This window comes from Berghia stephanieae, chromosome 2, assembly GCF_034508935.2.
Source record: "Berghia stephanieae isolate SIO BIC M18660-M18661 chromosome 2, UCSD_Bste_1.3, whole genome shotgun sequence".
NCBI lineage: Eukaryota > Metazoa > Mollusca > Gastropoda > Nudibranchia > Aeolidiidae > Berghia > Berghia stephanieae.
This window is the reverse complement of record NC_088361.1, coordinates 90,091,725-90,110,951: the sequence shown is the minus strand read 5'-3', so window position 1 is coordinate 90,110,951 and position 19,227 is coordinate 90,091,725. Positions and strand designations below refer to the sequence as shown.

Genomic DNA, 19,227 nt, shown 5'->3' with positions numbered 1-19,227 from the left:
GCATGTTGGAAAACAGGTACAGGGGGATAGAAGACACAGCAAGTACCTCCCTGCCCACTATGGGAGGTAGGGAACACCACCCAGCTGTCAGTGTAGATAAAGTTCTTTAAGTATAATCTATGGGTATTGCGCCATATAAAGCATGTGTTTTATATTTGTTTTGTATTGTTTTATGATAATAAGCTAATAGTAGTAGAACAACAGAAACAAAAGACAAAATTTAAAACACTAAAAACAACTTAACATCAATTAAATTTATTCTCATCCATGAAAAATGCACAAAAGTTGTTAAATGGCATAAGACATAGTAATGAGATATTTTCAGGCACAACAAAAGCCTGATGCTTTCCACTACCGCTACAATTAATATACACAAAACAATGTCACAATATTCATTAGTCAAAGAATACCTGATAACGGATTGCTTCAAACTTAAAACTAAGGATTGCATTTCCTGTGTCTGAAAATACCAAATTATGATATTATAGTACAAAAAATAAAAAGGTAATATATTGAGATAAATAAAATAAAAGAGCAAGTGCTGCACCATCCAAACTTCATTCATTCAATGAGCCTTATGAACACCATAAGTCATGCAGTATTTGTAACTTTGTCATTTCCACTCTCCTGAATAATAATCAAATTATATCTTAAGTTAACCACGAAGAATAAATTCTTTACACCTTAAAGAAAAGTTTTATTGTTACTTTTAATGAATGAGTGTGATAGGGCAACTCAAATTTTAAGCTGAGAGATCATGTTTTTTTCTAAATTTTGGATAATCAATAAATGAAAATTGGCACACATGCACAAGCCCACTCCATTTATAACCACTTTTAGAAATAACCTGGTTTTATACAATATTCTAAGAAGACTCAGACATACAACCAGTTCAAACAACTTTGATACAATCCTCAAATCTTAGCAGATAAAACACTTTAAAGTAGTCAGTTTCTAATTTAAACATAGCTGAATCGTTGAATCTGTTCTATCAACTGCACAAGAATATACATACACTTCTATCTCTTATCATTTAAAGTCCTTCTATAATAGGAGAGATCTACATTCAGTTTTTTCCCCAAATAATCATCAATCAGAAGTTGTGAATGATTTGTTTATCAAGACTGCAACAAAACTACAACTACAAATCTCACTGCGTAAACTGACCAATTAGACAGACAATTCGAAAGTAGTGAGCACTTTGAATGTGGTCACTCTGAACACCCGGGTCATTAATATCGATCACCCCAGTGGAGGTGGTTATAAAAAATAAGCCATATTTTGATTTCCGAAAATGATATAGAGAAAATAATAAAATTACATAATAATTCATTCTATTGATGAATCCTTATGGGTTTTTTAAAATGAGAAATGAAAAATGTACATCCAAAGACACACATTTCACTTGAATATAAAAGAATTTTAACATTCATTCTGGAAGAAAACAGCTGCTATTTATATAACTGGCCAATGTGAGTTACGTTATCGTCATTCAATTGACAATACAATCAAGTCTTAGAAAGAAAGAGAAAATAAAATTTTGTTGATGGAAAGGAAAAGGAAATAAATAATACACAAAGTAATTTGATAGTAAACAATAGTAAATATTTTTTTCGGATAGAAATGTGTTTTTTTTGTAGGCTTTTTATTCTTTATTTTGGATTGTAGCTGTACGAAAATGAATTTTCAATAATTACATAGTTTTACAAAAAATGATATCAGACTGACAAATAAATGTTACATGAAATAAATAAGTATTCTTTACCCAGCACAGCTCGAAATATGGAAAAAAAAAAAAAAAAAAAGAAAAGAAAAATTAATTACAAACAAAACCCATTCTTTTTATTATAAAATTAAACATCTGTCACGAAGGCAATCATTCAGATGTGTATGCGTAACATAATGTCACTCTAAATCCAAATTTTTTTTCTTTGGATGAATTATAGCCACATTTCATTTGCTGTGTTGATTTATTTATTTAAAATCTAATATAGGATGTACGATGCTAATGCTTAACAAATTAAGTAAATGGAAATGGTGCTAATAATATCAGCTGTCAAGATTATTATCTTTTTGCCTAGCAATGAAAACAAACACATAAAAAAAAAAGAAAGAAAGGGGAGAACTTTTATACTCAACATAAATATATGGAGTAAAGAAAACGAAAATTTAGAGGGACATTTTGATTATCTTTCTGGTAAGGAAGTACAAAATAAGATTGTGCTATTTTTCACTTCTTAATTTAAATATGAGAGCTCTTTTGTTTTACCCACTCTTAAGACCAATGCTATATTTCACTCTCAACATCCGCGCTCAATAATATTATACAGTCAATACTTGATATGACAAAGAAGTAAATTCTGAGGAATCCTGTGACTAATTTTAGAACTTAAGTCATAAAATGCGCAGAGTAATAGAAACTGGTTTTAAGAGTGGAAAAGGTAAAAAGTTGGAGTAATTCACATCTTTTTTGACTAGTTACCATGAAAACAACTCTGGTCCAATGGTTTAACTCATTTAAGTTTAGTAGAAAAAAAAAACAAACAAAAAACAATTTTTTTCATTGTTATGCGCTCTCTATTTGATTTTATATGAATTCAAAGGACTAAAATTCTACAAGATTGTGTATATCATACCTCAAAATAAATGGGGTAGGGCTCTAAGATAGATTGTTTTGAGATTTCACTAATAGTGCTGAGAATTCAGGTTTCAAATTTCCAATTTTTTTAATATAGAAAAATGTAATTTTCTTGATTTTTTTTTTTTTTTACTTACTGCAAGATTAAAATCATTCAGTGCGTTACCCAGAATAATAAAACTGGTGAAGGACATCATATTAAAAACAAATTTTACTCAATTTGCAATTGTTTAAAAATTGATCACTTTAGGGATTTTAAAGTGACCGCCACATTTTCTATGCATTAAAATATTCAAAATTTTAAAATATTTCTATTTTAAGACTTCCATCTTCTGCATCCTTTATCATTTCCATTGACCTATTGATGGACAAATTACTTTTTTAGATACCATATCATAAAACTTTGGCTCTGGAATACCTACTATCTTTGTAACAAAACAAAACAAAAAAAAACCCCAAAAAATTCTATTCCAGCACTGACAGAACACATAGATCTATGAAAGTTAGAGCCATAAACGAATTTCCCTCTCAATACCAATATCACAATATTATGTTGTCAATGGAATTGCGATGCAATGAAGTAAATCACCTTCCCAATACATGGGAAATGAATGAATGAATGAATGAATGAAGAAAAAAAAAAAGACTACAGAAGACTTAATTTCCCCATCAGGTACTGATATTTGACACATATGTAAACAAAAAAAGTGCAAAATTTTGAATAATGTTACACTCACATAAACAGCAGAGACATCAAATAACATGACATACAAGATTGAAATTATGAGTCTGAAGTTTTCTCTTCTTTTCCTATAAAAACGATTGAAATCAAACTTTTAAAATCCAACGAGTCATTCTTATCAATAAGAAATGAGCATTAAAAAATATAACAAAAATATCAAGCATTAAAATGAAAGGACGAACACTACAATATTCTACACTGAATTTGGTTTACGTATTTCAATACCAGATAGACAAAGTAGGCCCTGCAATAATTCTAAAATGACAAATGATATAATTACTTGATCATAATTTTAAGGTACTGCAGAGCATTATGGGCAGCATTAGCATGCGCTTCATCCATGACAGGTCCTGTGCCTTGGCAGACAGCTACAGGTATTGTTGACATCTGTACAAGGCATTGATTCATACCTGAATGATAAACAAACATGTATTTTCACCAATAAGTTATGAGCAGGTGTCTTTTTTTCTGGCCTAGCAAAGTACAATTGGTATGTTTTGTGCAACTATGTGGTCTTGTGGTATGACACTCGCTTTTGAATCGGATGGTCCTGGGTTCGAACTTCGCTCAGCGGGGAAAAGGCTCTTTACTCACATTCTCTCACCGTACTCAGGTGTAAAATGAGTATCTGGTCGTTAACAACACTGCCTCTGACCGAAAAAATTGTAATATCGCCTAAAAGATGTTATGTCTCGTTCTATATGTTACATGTTGCTGTTGGCCAGAGACCCTTTGTAAAGCAATTTGAGAATGTTTAGTAGATATTGGGCTATATGAAAGCTCACGTTTTGTTTTTTGTTGGGTTTTTTTCCATAAGGTTTGCAAAATAGAAGACAAAATCACTTTACTCTCCAATACCAAAATTGGTTTTAAGAAAAATGTCATCAAATATACGTTTCAAAACATTAGATTCTTTTCAGCTTTAAAATTACTACATATTACACAAACATTACAAAAATATAAAACAAAACATTAAATTTAACAATACAAAAAAAAATAATTCTGATTAAATGTATTTCAATTGAGAAAGACTTGAACGGAATTTGCTTCTTGCAAATGGATTTATTTTGTTCTTCGATAATAATTCTTCGACGTGTTGGTTATTCAGATTAAGCTAAAATGTTATGAATTGTGTAATTAGATTTTATTGGCTAAGCTTATTCTTGTTTTTTTGTTTCTGTTTTTGGTGATTTTCAACACAACAATGTATCAGGTGAAATTTTCCACTTTAAAAACAATTTATTTATGTCGACCTCTACCACACTTGCCAATTTTGAGAAACAAAACTATGGAAAATTCATGAGCAAATGTAGGAATATTCAAGGATAAGAAATATTACCAGGACACTTGGCCAGTCTGCTTCACTGAAGGCTTATAAAAAGTACTTTGGAATGTTAGAACCAGATTTTTGTGTCAATGTCGAATGGCCATCAGATATAATGGAGATAAAATAATCAATGAAACAAATTGCTATGATGCTCGCTGCATAATTGAGTCCTTGGGAAAGGCTCTTTACTCACATTCTCTTACCGTACTCAGGAGTATCTGATGGTTAACAGTTTTGTCTCTGTCGGAAACAAAAATTAACAGGCCTAGAAGTGATTCAGGAAAATATTTTTCCCTGCTTTTTCCAGGCTCTAGGGAAAATTTTAAGGTAGTAATTTTTAAGCATATTCATCAATTCTAGACCAGTTACCACTACCTTTATATATATATATATATATATATATATATATATATATATATATATATATATATATATATATATATATATATATATATATATATATATATATATATATATGAGCCAAGGTCAAAAGGTGCCCGTCTGATACCAGTGTTAAGAAAATTTGAATTTTACTTAATTATAGGCTGTTTTCATTGGGTTAATGCTTGTAATCAATTGATATTATGAAGAAGAGATAAAATGAGATAGCTCAACATACTCTGTTCAACAGAATATGAAATAAACAACTTGAAAGTGAAATTTGAATGCTGTTTGGCATGTGCTTAAAACGAGGTCAACGCATCACCTTTTTAGAAATCATGCAGAAATTAAATGTGATGTTTTAGCTCACGTGATTGAAATTTGACTAATAGTATAAAGTCAAAATTTACTTTTAAACGCAGTTGCAGTATATTACATATCTGATTAAGTTTCATATAGAGTTCTTAAAAAGTTGGTGTTGCTTGTGACCTTTGGTGTCATCAAACACAGCACAATACTAAGCCTCGACACGAAACTTTAAAGCTCATGTTTAATGTTTATAAAATGTTTAATTATGAGAAAAAAGCATAGATTTACTATCTGAACTCAAATCTTGGAGTAAATGTATACCGTTTTGCCGATATTGAGGTCTATTGGTTTTGGTGTCATTTGTCACAAGCAACACGGCATGCGTGGACACGTGGAAGTTTGTTTCGTTAAATGGCGATTCGCAATTTTGATCCACCCTTCTTCCCAGTCTTTGAAGTGCAGCACTTTCGTTTGCCTTTACATCGTGGCTCCAGTGAGAAAAGGTAAGTTGAACTTTGGTGTCATCGCTATTTTACATTGTCACAAGCAACACTTGATATTGGATATTACAAAGTGCCACCAAAAAATTATGTTTTCAGCTGTTATTCTATTTACAAATATGATATTATGACATCTCACATAAGACTGTGATTTTGACACAATTAATTATTTCCTTGTAATTCTATTTTTTTATGTTTCAGGGTTGTATCAATCAAGAAAAAGACAAAACTCAAGCTTTCGACGAATCCAGATAAAAGAAGGGTTGTCAAGAAATTTGATTTGATTTACTATTAACACACTAAATTACTACGAACTAGCAGATTTGAGCAGTAGGGCGGATGTTACCGTATGGTTACAAGAATTCATTACCATGGCTGATATTTATCTAGTGTTTGTGTGACTTTTGGTACTTTTTGTGACCATTGGTGTCATTGGTTAAAATGTCACAGGTGACACTTAAGTTTGAAGTTTCTAATATATTTCTGTTTTCATGTTCTTCAAAGCTTGAAATGTCATTGAATTACATTTTAACAGACGATATTACATGTGTTCAGTTTCTATTCTTGATTTATTGTGGCAAAATTGCGTTCTAGTGCCGATTTTGACCAAAGTTAGAGCAACAATGGTATTACTAATTTCTAAGTATATTTCCAATTTGAAAGTATTTAGTTTCTTAAAATATTATTGAATTTCATTTTATAGTAGGTTATTGTGCTTTTTTGACTGAAAATAATGCTATATTATGGACGAAAGTGTGATTTGGTGTTGCTTGTGACATAAGTAATGGTGTCACCGGTCTTATGTCACAAGTCACATTCAGATGCTCTAATTTCCATGTATATTTCTATTTTTTGAAGTCTTTGGTTTCTGAAATATTATTAAATTCCATATATAACTGTGGTTATTACACTGGTTTGACTGAAATTAATGATATATTGTCGAAATTGCAATTTGGTATTGCTTGTGACATAAGTAATGGTGTCATCGGTCTAATGTCACAAGTGACACAATGTCGCTAAATAAGATATGCTTTGGTCACATTTTTTCCCAACATTTTATTCCAAACGTTTCTGAACATTGCTGGTAATAAGCATATGCAATATTGTTGTTGTTGTTAATGTACAAACATTTCTATGAAATAATATATTTGCATTCTATGTTGCTTGTGACCGATGACACCAAAAAGCAACATTTTCTCCAATAGTTGGTAATATTATTGTACTATGATTGTTGTTGATTGTGTCCTTTTGTCTATAACTTACTAAATAAAGTTTGATACTCAACAAAAACCATTTGGTTATTGAGTTTTTTGTCTCATTTCGGTGTCACCGGTCACAGGTGACACCAGCAACCTATAGGTATTGTTGACGATATTATGATGCGTTAGACCTTAAAGTTATCTAAAGGGCCTTTGATTCATGAAGTACAGGGTTTTTGCTACATATATAGAAACCTGAATGGACTATTATGTCACTTTTATTTTGAGAAAAAAAATTGGCACCTTTTGACCTTGGCTCATATATATATATATATATATTATATATATATATATATATATATATATATATATATAGAGAGAGAGAGAGAGAGAGTCAGAAAAGAGGGGGAAATTATTGACTCGTAGTACATATTACTATAACAAGCCATCCAGTATCTAAGCCTACACCATCCGTGGGGAAAAAAAAGGAAAAAAAAGAAAAAAAAAAAGAGAGAGAGAGAGAGAGAGAGAGAGAGAGAGAGAGAGAGAGAGAGAGAGAGAGAGAGAGAGAGAGATGTGAGTGAAAAAGAGAGTGGCTGAGACTGAGAGAAAGAAATATATCGACTCTGGCTATTAATACTTGGACGTATTCCTGTAAAGTCTAGGCCTCCTACAACATGCAAAAAAAATATTTAAAAAAAAAAGAGAAAGAGAGAGAGAGAGAGAGAGAGAGAGAGAGAGAGAGAGAGAGAGAGAGAGAGAGAGAGAGAGAGAGAGAGAGAGAGAGAGAGAGAGAGAGAGAGAGAGAGAGAGAAATGGGGAGAAAAGAGACAAAGAGAAGAGAAATCAATAGAGAGAAAAAGACATTTGAATATTACTATGAGAGAGAAAGTAGCGTCCAAAGCCTTGTGGCCTACTTATTGAATTGCACATGAATGAAATAAAGCTAGTTAATCTAGAGACAAACAAAACAAACTTAGTACAAATTATAATGAGTAAACGACCTTAATCTGCCATCTCCAAATAATTGAATAACAAGTCACGAAAATTAATTAAAGTAGCCCAAGGACGTCGACCGTCTTTCTTAGCTTAGCTAACAATCGCATTCATGACCAAGTCAAAAACACAAAAAAAAAAAAAACACACACACACACTACTAAGATGAGGGGAGGGATGTGTGTTTCTAGCACTCTTGTCTTGTCGACAATGATGAGTCGACTGAGTGAATCAAGCGTCTTTAAGTCTTCGACCAATCACAGGCTATCTAACCGAACCGGCTGGTCGAAACAAAGACGCTTCTCGCCGTCGATGTATTACGCTATTGTTGTGCAAGTGGCAAGGAATATAACACCTTTTTGAGTAGGCCTAAAAGCTAAAATCTAATAGTAAAAAATATAATTCTGAGGAATTTGAAAGTCACATTGTTGAAATCGGCTTGAAAAAAGATGAACATTGGTCCTTGTTTCAGAAAAATCGGTTGAAAACCAACTGTTTTACAAATAAATTCGATTTTAAAAATTGCTTTTGTTTATTTTCGATTTTTTTAGCAACTTTTTTATTTATCGGCCGATTTTCTTGATTTTTATATCATTCTTTATATCTCAATGAGACGAGATCAGTGATATACTTTGTTTGTTTCAAATGTAACTACAACATAATTTGTTTTTTTTACTTATCAACCGTGCCTGGATAATTTATTCAACAACTGACGCAACTATCCCATTGCCGTCTTCCAGTGTTTCAGCGATGACTCTAAACCACTATAATTACGTCATGCACAGGAAACATGGTAATAGTCTGTGTACTCTACGAATGCGGACCGGACTTTGCTGATTGGGTCGATCGTCATAACATAGGGCCTAGTAGTGTGAGGAAACCATAAGAGTGAGGCTGCTGCCATGCTCTAAGCCGATCGTTCGCAGGTTGGGTAATGATTACGCGGAAGAATACATGTTGGGTTGTTGTTCACCTAAATTTTTTTCACGGCTTTTTCCCGGCCCCAGACAATTTTCACCGATTTTCCCGGTCGGGAAATTTCAAAATAAAGTTCCCGGCTTTTCCCGGCCCACTTCGAGGCCTGAATTAAGTAATAGCGCCTAAGAGAAGTCATGCCTCGTCCTTTATGTTAGGTGTTGCTGATAGCTAGGGACCCTGTGTAAAGTGCCTCAAGTACGTTCTGTGGATATATTGTGCTACAAAAATGCTCAAGTTTCTTTTAATATTTAAAAAAATCAGCCTTTCTTAGGAACAAGGAATCAGTGCATTTAAAAGACTGTGGCACGTTGTTAGCAACTAACATGTCCTTGACATTATATATCTTTTTAATACTGCAGTGGAAAAAATTTTTTAATTCAACTTACCATTTGTACTTTTATCTTTGATATCAAAGTACTGGACTTCAAATCGCTGGACCTCAGCAATCTCTTGTAACATCTGGCAATAGTTGGTTATGGGAGTCGACACTCCTTGCCCATTGGAGCTGATCTGTTTTCCACCAGCAACCATCACTTTCTCATAAAATTTGAGGATTTCCTCAGAGGACTGTGGATTCATGGACTTCTTCTTGTCTCTCTTTATCCCAGCATAAACGGACTTCTTGAAACCCTCCTGAAAATAAAATAAAATTATAAAGTAATAACACTTCTAGCAAAAAATTTTACCCTCTCTTCATTCAATTTTAAAATTAGGACTTGGAAATCCAAGACTGCACATTCAATGAAAGAGCACAAATGCGGACTAAAAATTTAAAAGAACAATATCGATACAAAATTACTGTTTGTTTTTAAGGGTTTTAAAGCTCTTGCAATACATTTAGGTCATTTCAGCAGCAGTAAAGAGGAAGAAAATGGGATAGTCAAAAAGTTCTAAATCTACATATGAAAGCAGACAAGTAAAAGTAAGACAAAGGTGAATGGTTCAAATAGGGAACAGATGTAGAGTCCAAGAGCATTTTATCAATGAGCAAAGTTTGAGATGACCTAAAAGTCTCATCCAGCCACAAGCATAGGATCCCGCTAAGAAGAAAACACTCAAATACTTACATTTTACATTCAAAACAACAAATATAGCAATACATAACAGAAAGATGTTTTACAAGAGAAAAAAAATATCTCTTCTCCCAAAACTTAAACTATACATTTGACTGTCTCCCTCTCAGCCAATGACTAGGACAAGGGAAAGGACAAAACCAAGTAATCTCATTCCAATACAAAGAGAGAAAGCAAAGAGAGAAAGACAGTAAGTGACCTCCTGCCCACTAAAAAGTACTGTTTCATCAAATACAGGATCTTTGTCAAGTTTCTAGACCAGCATTTCAGTGAGTAGGTTCACGACCTGCCAATTTCTAATGCCAAAAAAAAAAATAGGATAAGACTAAAAGAAAATCAGGATTATTTTTAAGCTATAGGCGCAGCAATAGTCTATAGTTCTGTTCACAAAGTATACAATAAAAGGTTCTACAAACTACATGTGTTGTGAAGTCTTTCTATGTTCTGATAAAAACCAGCTCTCTTTACTCTCAAATCCCTTGTTAGCAAGTGGGTGATCGAAGGCAGAACAGAAAGGGGAGGAAAAAGGGGGAGGGAGGAAAGAGATTGACTTTGTTGGTTGAAAGGTTACAAACTTTCCACAAATGAGGTGAATGGCAATGCATAACTATCAACCCATCAAATTCAAAACCTGTTTTAATACTTTTCTATAAATAAAGAAAAAACAAAATAAAACAAAACAAAAAACCAATTCAAACGCTATAACCTTGTGTACATGATTCAGTTCCAGCACATGGTCAAGACCATGGTGTGTACTTTCCAGTCGTCAGCTTGCTCCTCTCCCTAATTCAAAATTTTTTACATCACTAAAAAAATTAAAATCTCTAAAACTATGCTTGACAACTGACATTATCACAAAGAAGGAGCTTAGACAGTAGAATCCGATTATTCTGACAATTTATTACCATGAGAATGACAAGGTCGGCTTGTTAGACAGCATTATGTGCTCCTACTCTAGCAATTCTCTCCTTTCAACACAGTCCGGTCAAAATATAAAGTTGACTTTAAAATGGTGTTAAATTATCAAATTGATATTTCTGTGGAATTTAACATCAAGAGAGGGAAAGAGCAATTAACAGTTGAAACTAAATTTGAATCTTACCAAAGGAATATCTTCTTCCTCTTCAGAGTCCTCGATTTCCTTTTCTACTCCTTTTTCAGAAGCCAAGTTTTGAAGCATACTCAGCATCTTAGATGCTGCATCACGTTTGGCCGCCTTCTTGGACCTTCCTGTGCCTATGAACAAAAAAATATAATAGAGGTATGATCAACCAGTCAGTCACCTTTAGAAAGTTACAAATCCTTTTAAAACCGAATTAGTATATTAAAAAGGTAGCACCTTAGTTCTTAAATCCAGAACAGTAGCGGTAATTCTAATATCTGATCTTTGAAAAAATATATAAATTCATGAAAAATTAATTAAATATATATATATAAACAAATAAAAAGGATATCTGATGAAACCAATCAATGAATGATGACATTAACATAATAATAATAATAATAATAATAATAATAATAATACAATATAATAATAATAATAAATAAATAAATAAATAACATTAAGAACAATAAAAATACTTAGTCCAAATGGACCTGAATATTCTAAATATTTATTTTATCTTTAAAATCTTCATATAAAATTCAAACTTCAAACCAGTTATAATAAATTTTAAGCATTCAGGGGGAAAAAAAGTAAAAATTATTAATGAAAATATAATTTTATCTTAAATTCTATGAGAACAATAATTACAACTACAGGAAATTTATTTTTTTTCCAAATTGAAAACAAAAATGAATTAACTTCTTTTTACAATAATGTGGGATCTCAACCTTGTATTTATCTCCATCAAGATTCAAATTCATCACTGCACGACCTTTCTTTTTAACGTTTTGAAATACTATTACCATCATTTAACTCGGAACTAACTAATAAAAGTTTTTTTTTAAAGTGTCAATCAAACCATCCTGTTGTCTTACAATGCATAATTTTAAAACTTCCTAAATATTCATAAAACTACAGGTACAGCATTTCTAGAGCAAAATTTACTTAATTAAAAGTAGAATCTTAAGTATACTGCCCAAATTTGACTGGGATATTATACATTATACTTGTGTAACTAACAATATTCAGAGAGGGATCTATAAGGCAAGGACAACTATTTTTCATTTGTCACCAATTAATAAGTACTCTAATCATTACAATGGAATCCTGATAAAGCGGCAATACTGGACCAGACAGATTCATTGACTTTATTCATTGTCAATGAAACACAGATTAAAAAACCCAGAAAATTGGGACCAGCAAGAGGTGTTGACTTTGAGTAGAAGTTGACTTTTGATTTTAAGCAAGTTCCACTGAATAATATTATTGTGAAGACATTGATAAATTAAATCTATAATATACCACTCACCTTTCTCAGTGTATTTGCCAAGTTTGATATTACAGACATATTCCCTACAGTGGGGAGGCCCATTGTCATTGACAAATTCATAAATTGGGGGTTTCAACAACTTCTTTTGAGTGAATTCTTGTAACTCCCCAACCGGATGTCGTGACTCATCATCTTTCTCTTGAAGTGACTGATTTTGGTTGCTACAGAAACATTAAATGTATTTAAACAAAAAACCATGCAGATCTTCTCAAGGGTTTAACAATAAGTCCAGATAGCTCAATTTGGTACAGCACTTGCATCCTGGGGTTGAGCCCAAGTTTTTTTTTTTTCAATTTATGACTCTTATTCACCCAGCAATGATTGTATGACTGGATCAGTTGGAAGTAATTAGTGATAGACAAGCATACTATTCAAAAGGTAGCAAGCAATTCTTTATGTCCATTTATAGTTATAACCAGGATAAGAAGTGGTTCCATTTGGTCCCATCCTCTTCACCCTTTACCCCCCCCCCCCCCCGTTCAGTGATTTAATAACATCTTATGGGGTCGATCATCATTTATCTGCTTCTTTCAAAATGTAGCAGACAGCATTAGCAACATCAAAAAAATACTGTGCAAATGTCAAAATCTTAATGACGTCTATTAATTTAAAACTCATGACTCCAAAACTACATAATAAGAACAAATCATGAAAGACACAATATTAATGAAACATCTTTAGACATCGGAGATGCTCGCATACATTTCAGTAATACTGAATTCATCCGTAATTTAAGGGTTTATTTGGATTTCCATATTTCCATGAAAACAGGTCACAATGAGCCGACTTGGTAACTGCAGTCTGATTCTCTAGCGCTCCAGGTTGTACAAATGATAAAATGCCGAAAATCCAAAATAGGGTAGCAAGATTAGTGACCCTCTCTAAGCCTACAGAGCATAGCAAGCCCACCCTTGGGTCTCTCCATTGGCTTCCTTTTAAAGAGAGAGTGGAATTCAAAATTGCCGCATTGGTTTTCAAATGCCTAAATGATATAGCGCCATCTTATCTCTCACCTCCTAGATCACTCCCACCTGAAAATGAACAACTGATTAATGTCCCCATATGTAACTCTCTAACTAAAAAAATCTTTCTTTGTCAGGGAGCCAAAGTACGTAACAAATTAGATACAGAAATCAAAGATGCCTCAGTAATTTATAGAAAATTTTGAAACAATCTTAAGGCAAGCTTTGAATAATAATACTTGGTTACCTATTGTTTGACTATGAGTAGCGCCTGAGAGCACTTTGTGAATTATGCGTACTGCATAAATCAATTTTTATATAACTGTTTTATATAACATTCCAAGCACCCTTTTCTATTCCACAGACTGAATATTGCAATATTCTTTAATTGTCCATTTTCTATGTTGAACAATAGTCAAAATATAATGCAAGTAGTGCCAAGCAGCCCTCCTCTGACAACACTCATTCATCAAATGACAACAAATTTGGCACAATGATGCATCAACATGTATTCTCAAACCCAAGTATTGAAAATTAACCCTGACTTAAATTTCTACAGCTGTGGCATAGTTTCAAATGGCCTTCTTGGAAAGCTGGCAGCCATGCTATTCTCCTTCCACGAGAGGGTCTATTGCTTATCTCATAATTTCTTTTCTTGTACTTATTCTTGTTCTGCAATATTATAGAGATTTGCTGTGAATAGCAATCTCATTGAGTACTGGACAAACTATAGAGAAAAAGGAATTTAAAATAGAGTAGTCAGTGATCGGAACAACTCAAGTGATCATCATCTGTTAGCATTGAATAGAAGATGTATGCATTGATGTTAGTTTTCTATAAGTAAAACACAGTCTGTGGAAACAAACTTATACAATTTAATGCTGATACTGATACCCAGGGACCTCACTGGATGCGCTCTCATTACAGAAATAATTCAATTATATAAGAAAAAAAAGAAAGTTGGGAATCTCAGGATATCCTGTTATTCCTGAGGTCTTTTTATATTTATTGTATTATTTAAGTTGATATTCCACTCCATCATCAATCAAAAAAAATATTTACTTACACAACGTCATTCTCCTCTTTGACGTTTTCATCATCTTTAATGCCCATTATTTGATTCAGGGCGCTCTGAGCTGCAGCGTGTTTTGCTTTCTTTTTACTTGAGCCTGTTGATATATAAGCATACAATATATTTGTTTTCAATATTCAAATGACCTCAATAAACATATTAAACCCTAAATATTATAAGTCGATCTTCTATTAAGCATATAATCTACAAAGAAATAAAATCACTCTATTTAAATATATTCAAACATTCAAAATGTTCCAGCCTTACCTACAGCTTATCTTGATTGAATTTTAATGGTATTAAATAAAAGCAAAGTTAAAGGTTTTGTCTCTATCATTTTCGACATAATGATGGCAAAGAAAATCAGAACAAAGACATTATACTGATGAAGAACATTGGAGATAGGAGGAATAGAAAGCAAAGATGACCTATAAATTGATATAAAGATTAGTTGGCTATGAATTACAAATCAGTGGGGCAAAAGAAATAATTTTCTGAAATTTGAAAAAAATTGAGAGAGACAATTATAGACAATTATTACAAGATTTCTAAAATGATTATTTAAAATAAATAAATTATCGGCTACAGTATAAGATTTAATTTGGTTGATTTTCCTTTTAAATTCACCCCCCACCCCCACCCCTCACCTTCCCTGTATACCATGCAAAAAAAAATTTTAACATTAACGGGGGAAAGTATTCAGCCGCAAAAGTAGCTGTTGATTGAGATTTAAAAATAATAGACCTGATGTCATTGCTGGAAGTACCAACATTTTTTTTTCAATTTTATGAAAAAATGAAAACAAAGCCATGGTTACATTTCACTTAAACTGAACTCACACACATTGATGTTGATGTCAATTAATTCTAATAATAGGCTAGAAATAATAATAAATAATTAAAATATGAATATTTATAAAACTTAAAACTTTAGATTATTTTCCTTCTAATTTCATTTAGCATCCTCCTTTTTATCATTGATGTAGGCTTTATGAGAAAATAAACAATATATTTAAAGGTTGAAAAACAAACAAGACAAGATGAAATGTAATGGAAGTGGAAGAAAATATTGACCTTTTCCCAGGGCATTTACCGATTCTCCGACTGAAACTCGTACAATAAAGGTGGGTTCATGCACAGCACCTTCATTGGCAATGAGGTCGTATTGAGGAGTGACAGCATGCTTGGTGGCCCATTCTTGGAGGACTGTAATAGGTGTCTTGCCAAGTGAAACGGAAGACATTGTGCTAGAGAAAATACAAATAAGAAAACTGAGTAATGCATTGAAATAAAGACCTTTTCTCCTACTTCGTTATTAATATTTTACCATACTTTTCATTATTAAAAATAAACAAAAACATAATAACTCATTATTAAGACTATTAGCAGGAGACAGAAAAGCAAATGTCATTTTACAGCTTAAGTTTAAGAATGATTTAAATGTATCCAAAAATGGAAGTGAATCAAATCATTCTGATAGCAAAAGCCAATTTTTGTATATTTTCACTTTTCCATATTCTTGTAAATTTTCTCTTACTTGCTGAGTTTAAATTTTGCACAAATTTGCTTCTGATTGATTGACATGTCTGTGGTCAAAATGTTGCCAATATTATAATATTCTTACTTACCAACCTATGTCCACCCTTTATAATTTAAAGGCAGGGTACAAGTACAAATAACTTTTTTTTTTAAATTGAAATATCACACTTTTTGCTAAGAAGAGCAGCAGTAGTTGTAGAATAATGTGAAATTGGTAGTGTTTCCGTGAAGCCAACTTTAAAGTCAAAGAGTCCAAACTTAACCCCCAAAAAATGGGGAAAAAATAGAAGTGAGATCACTACTGCGACACCCAACCTAACAATATATTATATCACTCTTGAGGAACACCTTATGCAACACTAAATATCGCTCTATTTTAAAGATAACTAACGTAACACAGTAACACTAACACTTAGTTTTAGATTTAAAGTTTGATGCCATCACAATTTTTGTTGCGCGACAGCTGAGTTGTTAGTAACTCCACTACTGTAACGCCAGCGCCTGCCTAAAAAATCACTATGCTGAAATGAAATATTGAAGGGAAAAGAGATAAGGGGGTAATAAATACTGCAAATAAATAATAAACATGTAATTGGCAAATGTGAGCAAAGAGAGGTCCAAATGGAATTGGCAATGGGCATTCCATTGACTATTGGAAATGGCATGGGAACGGACCGCAAGGCCTAAGGCGACCGGGAATTGGGCAGTTTTAATTTCTTTATTTTCAATTATTATCGTTACCAAATAATATAAAAAATTCATAAAAAATATTGTATCAATCCTTTAAGCTATAAAATTGATAGTTATGATGAGTAGGGATGATGACCATTTGACAATCCATGATACCTTTCGGGTCTTTTCTTTTCTTTTTTAGACAAAGCCAGAATCGCCGCTGGAACTCACAAGCGTTGAGTATGCTGTGAATCAAGTAAAAGCCGAAGTTCGATGTTAGCTGTTTTACTTCACCACTTTCGATATTCTTTTCCGAATCTTCTGTAGAAGTGCAATATCAATCGCTGTGTTTACAATGAATTTCTTAACATATGCATGTGGAAGATAATGAAAAAATAGTCCAAAAAGTCAGATTCATGGCGATCACCTACCTGAAATCGCCGGTGAGAACAAACGTGTTGTTCAATACAAATGAGTTTCACATTTTTCGCTTTTATCCTGAAAAGAAGCCCATATCCTGAACTTTTTTGTGGATTTTTGTTTGTTTTGATTTTGTATTCTTTTTTGTTGTTTTTCTTTTTTATTTTTATTTTTTTTTTGATTGTTTGTTTTGTTTTTGTTTTTTGTTGGGGTTTTTTTGTTAATGTTTTTTGTGGTGGGGGTTTCTCATGATAAAAAAAAACCGTTGAGGATGGCTTGAGTGTCTTACTAAAATTATAGGTATAATGATATATTATGCAGGTCTGACATCCGAAAACAATGATGGGCCTAGTTTAACATTATTGCATGGAAAATATTTTGTGTCATTTTTTAGATTTCTAGTACAACAATGAGCCCATAAGGAATTGGGTTATCACACCTGCAAATAAGTGCACGTAGATACGCAGAAATCACAATTAATTTTAATTGCCACACTTGACGTTCTAACTTCTCTCCCTATCTGTCAGGCATTGAAAAGAAAAGCAAGCACGGTTAGTTTAGTCATCATTGTGTAACGTCATAACTGTCGAGATGATTTTTTCCAATAGCTGACAAGAAAGCAGTGGGTACATGCAAACAGGATCAGATCCCGACACGGCAGGACAGCGACAAACCTGTACCGCTGGGGCTACCGAGATTCGCCCAAGTGCACAGCATGTGGTGGTGCCAAACAAGATATGGACCACTTGGTCCTGCACTGCCCGTCCACAGCCGTGCCAGGGGGCTATGATACCGTCCATCAAGGAGGACAAAAATACCTGGACTGGAGTGAAACGGTTCACTTGGAGGTGTAACCATAAGAAACTACTACTACTGTCGAGATAATAATAATAATAATAATAATAATAATAATAATAATAATAATAATAATAATAATAATGACTTACTGACTTAAGGCCTTTCGCTTCCTAATCATCCGATCGGGACGCCTAGGCTGTCTCTCTAATCAGCTGTGTAAATTACTTCCACAGTTCACCGTCTTTTGCTGTGGATGCTAATTTAATTTCATAAGATCTTCCTTTGATTTTAATTCTTCGTTATTTTGGAGGCGTTTTAAGTCTCTATTCAGGACAGTGTGAATTCACGCGGGTGGTCTGCCTTTATAATTCTTGTGTCCAGATGGGATGGAAAAAAAAAAAGTATTCATGGCTCTATTAACTGGTATATTTTCGTCTCACCCCAAAAAAAAAAAAAACCGCCATATTGCCTTCACGGTTTGAATAAATAAGGGTCTTTCATTGCATTTTTCATACAATGTTGTATTGCTTATTTTTGTGGGATGTCGTATATTATATTCAGGACTCTTTTAAGTAGTTTTCTGTCCACTCTGTCTAATCTTTGCTCTTCGGTTCCGGTCGATGCCCATGTTCCGCAGATATATATAAGCACGGATTTTACTATGGTTGTGTATAATTTGATTTTAGTGTTTATTTTTATTTTATCTTTTCTAATCCATAAACGTAATAATTTATTTAGTGCAACCGTCGATAAACGCTTTCTTCTTTCTACATCTTCCTTGTCTCCTATTAGTGATCCTACCTTTTCCGTGGCTCTCCATCCATCTTTCTTCCTTGACAGTAGTTTACATCTGGGTTTGTATTTTTGTTGTTTTGTTTTGTTTTGTTTTTTCAGCATTGACGTACAGTTGGTGTTTTTGTAAAGCTTTTTGGATCTTTTACACTGACTTGTTTGATGCCAATAAAGTCAATGTCGTCTAAATATATGCAATTTCCACGGGGAGTTCGTTTTCAAAACGTAATTGGGCCGAAGGTACATCTTTTAAAGCATTTTCTATGTAAATGATAAATAAAACAGGGCTCAAGCTGTCCCTTTGTGGTGTACCGATGTCGCCAAACAAAGAGTTGTCCTCTGAGGCACCGATTATTTTGGTCGTTATCCAGGTTTCACTTATAAGGAATCGGATT

The 19,227-nt window shown here is 32.9% G+C and overlaps 1 protein-coding gene across 2 annotated transcripts; it reads right to left on the bottom strand.

Moving 5' to 3' along the window:
* Nucleotides 1-239: 239 nt before the first annotated feature.
* Nucleotides 240-17,291, bottom strand: LOC144965806 (RISC-loading complex subunit tarbp2-like). 2 transcript variants are annotated; one of them, XM_078901546.1, is made up of 7 exons: nucleotides 16,997-17,291; nucleotides 15,686-15,858; nucleotides 14,607-14,709; nucleotides 12,558-12,739; nucleotides 11,246-11,379; nucleotides 9,457-9,703; nucleotides 240-3,790 (listed from the first exon to the last, which is right to left on the bottom strand). In XM_078901546.1, the coding sequence occupies exons 2-7, from the start codon at nucleotides 15,852-15,854 to the stop codon at nucleotides 3,657-3,659; spliced, it is 969 nt and encodes a 322-aa protein (XP_078757672.1). In that variant the 5' UTR covers nucleotides 15,855-15,858; nucleotides 16,997-17,291; the 3' UTR covers nucleotides 240-3,656. The 2 variants fall into 2 exon arrangements, with proteins under 2 accessions (XP_078757672.1, XP_078757673.1); XM_078901547.1 differs by having other exon boundaries at nucleotides 17,254-17,286.
* Between the last annotated feature and the right edge of the window lie 1,936 nt (nucleotides 17,292-19,227).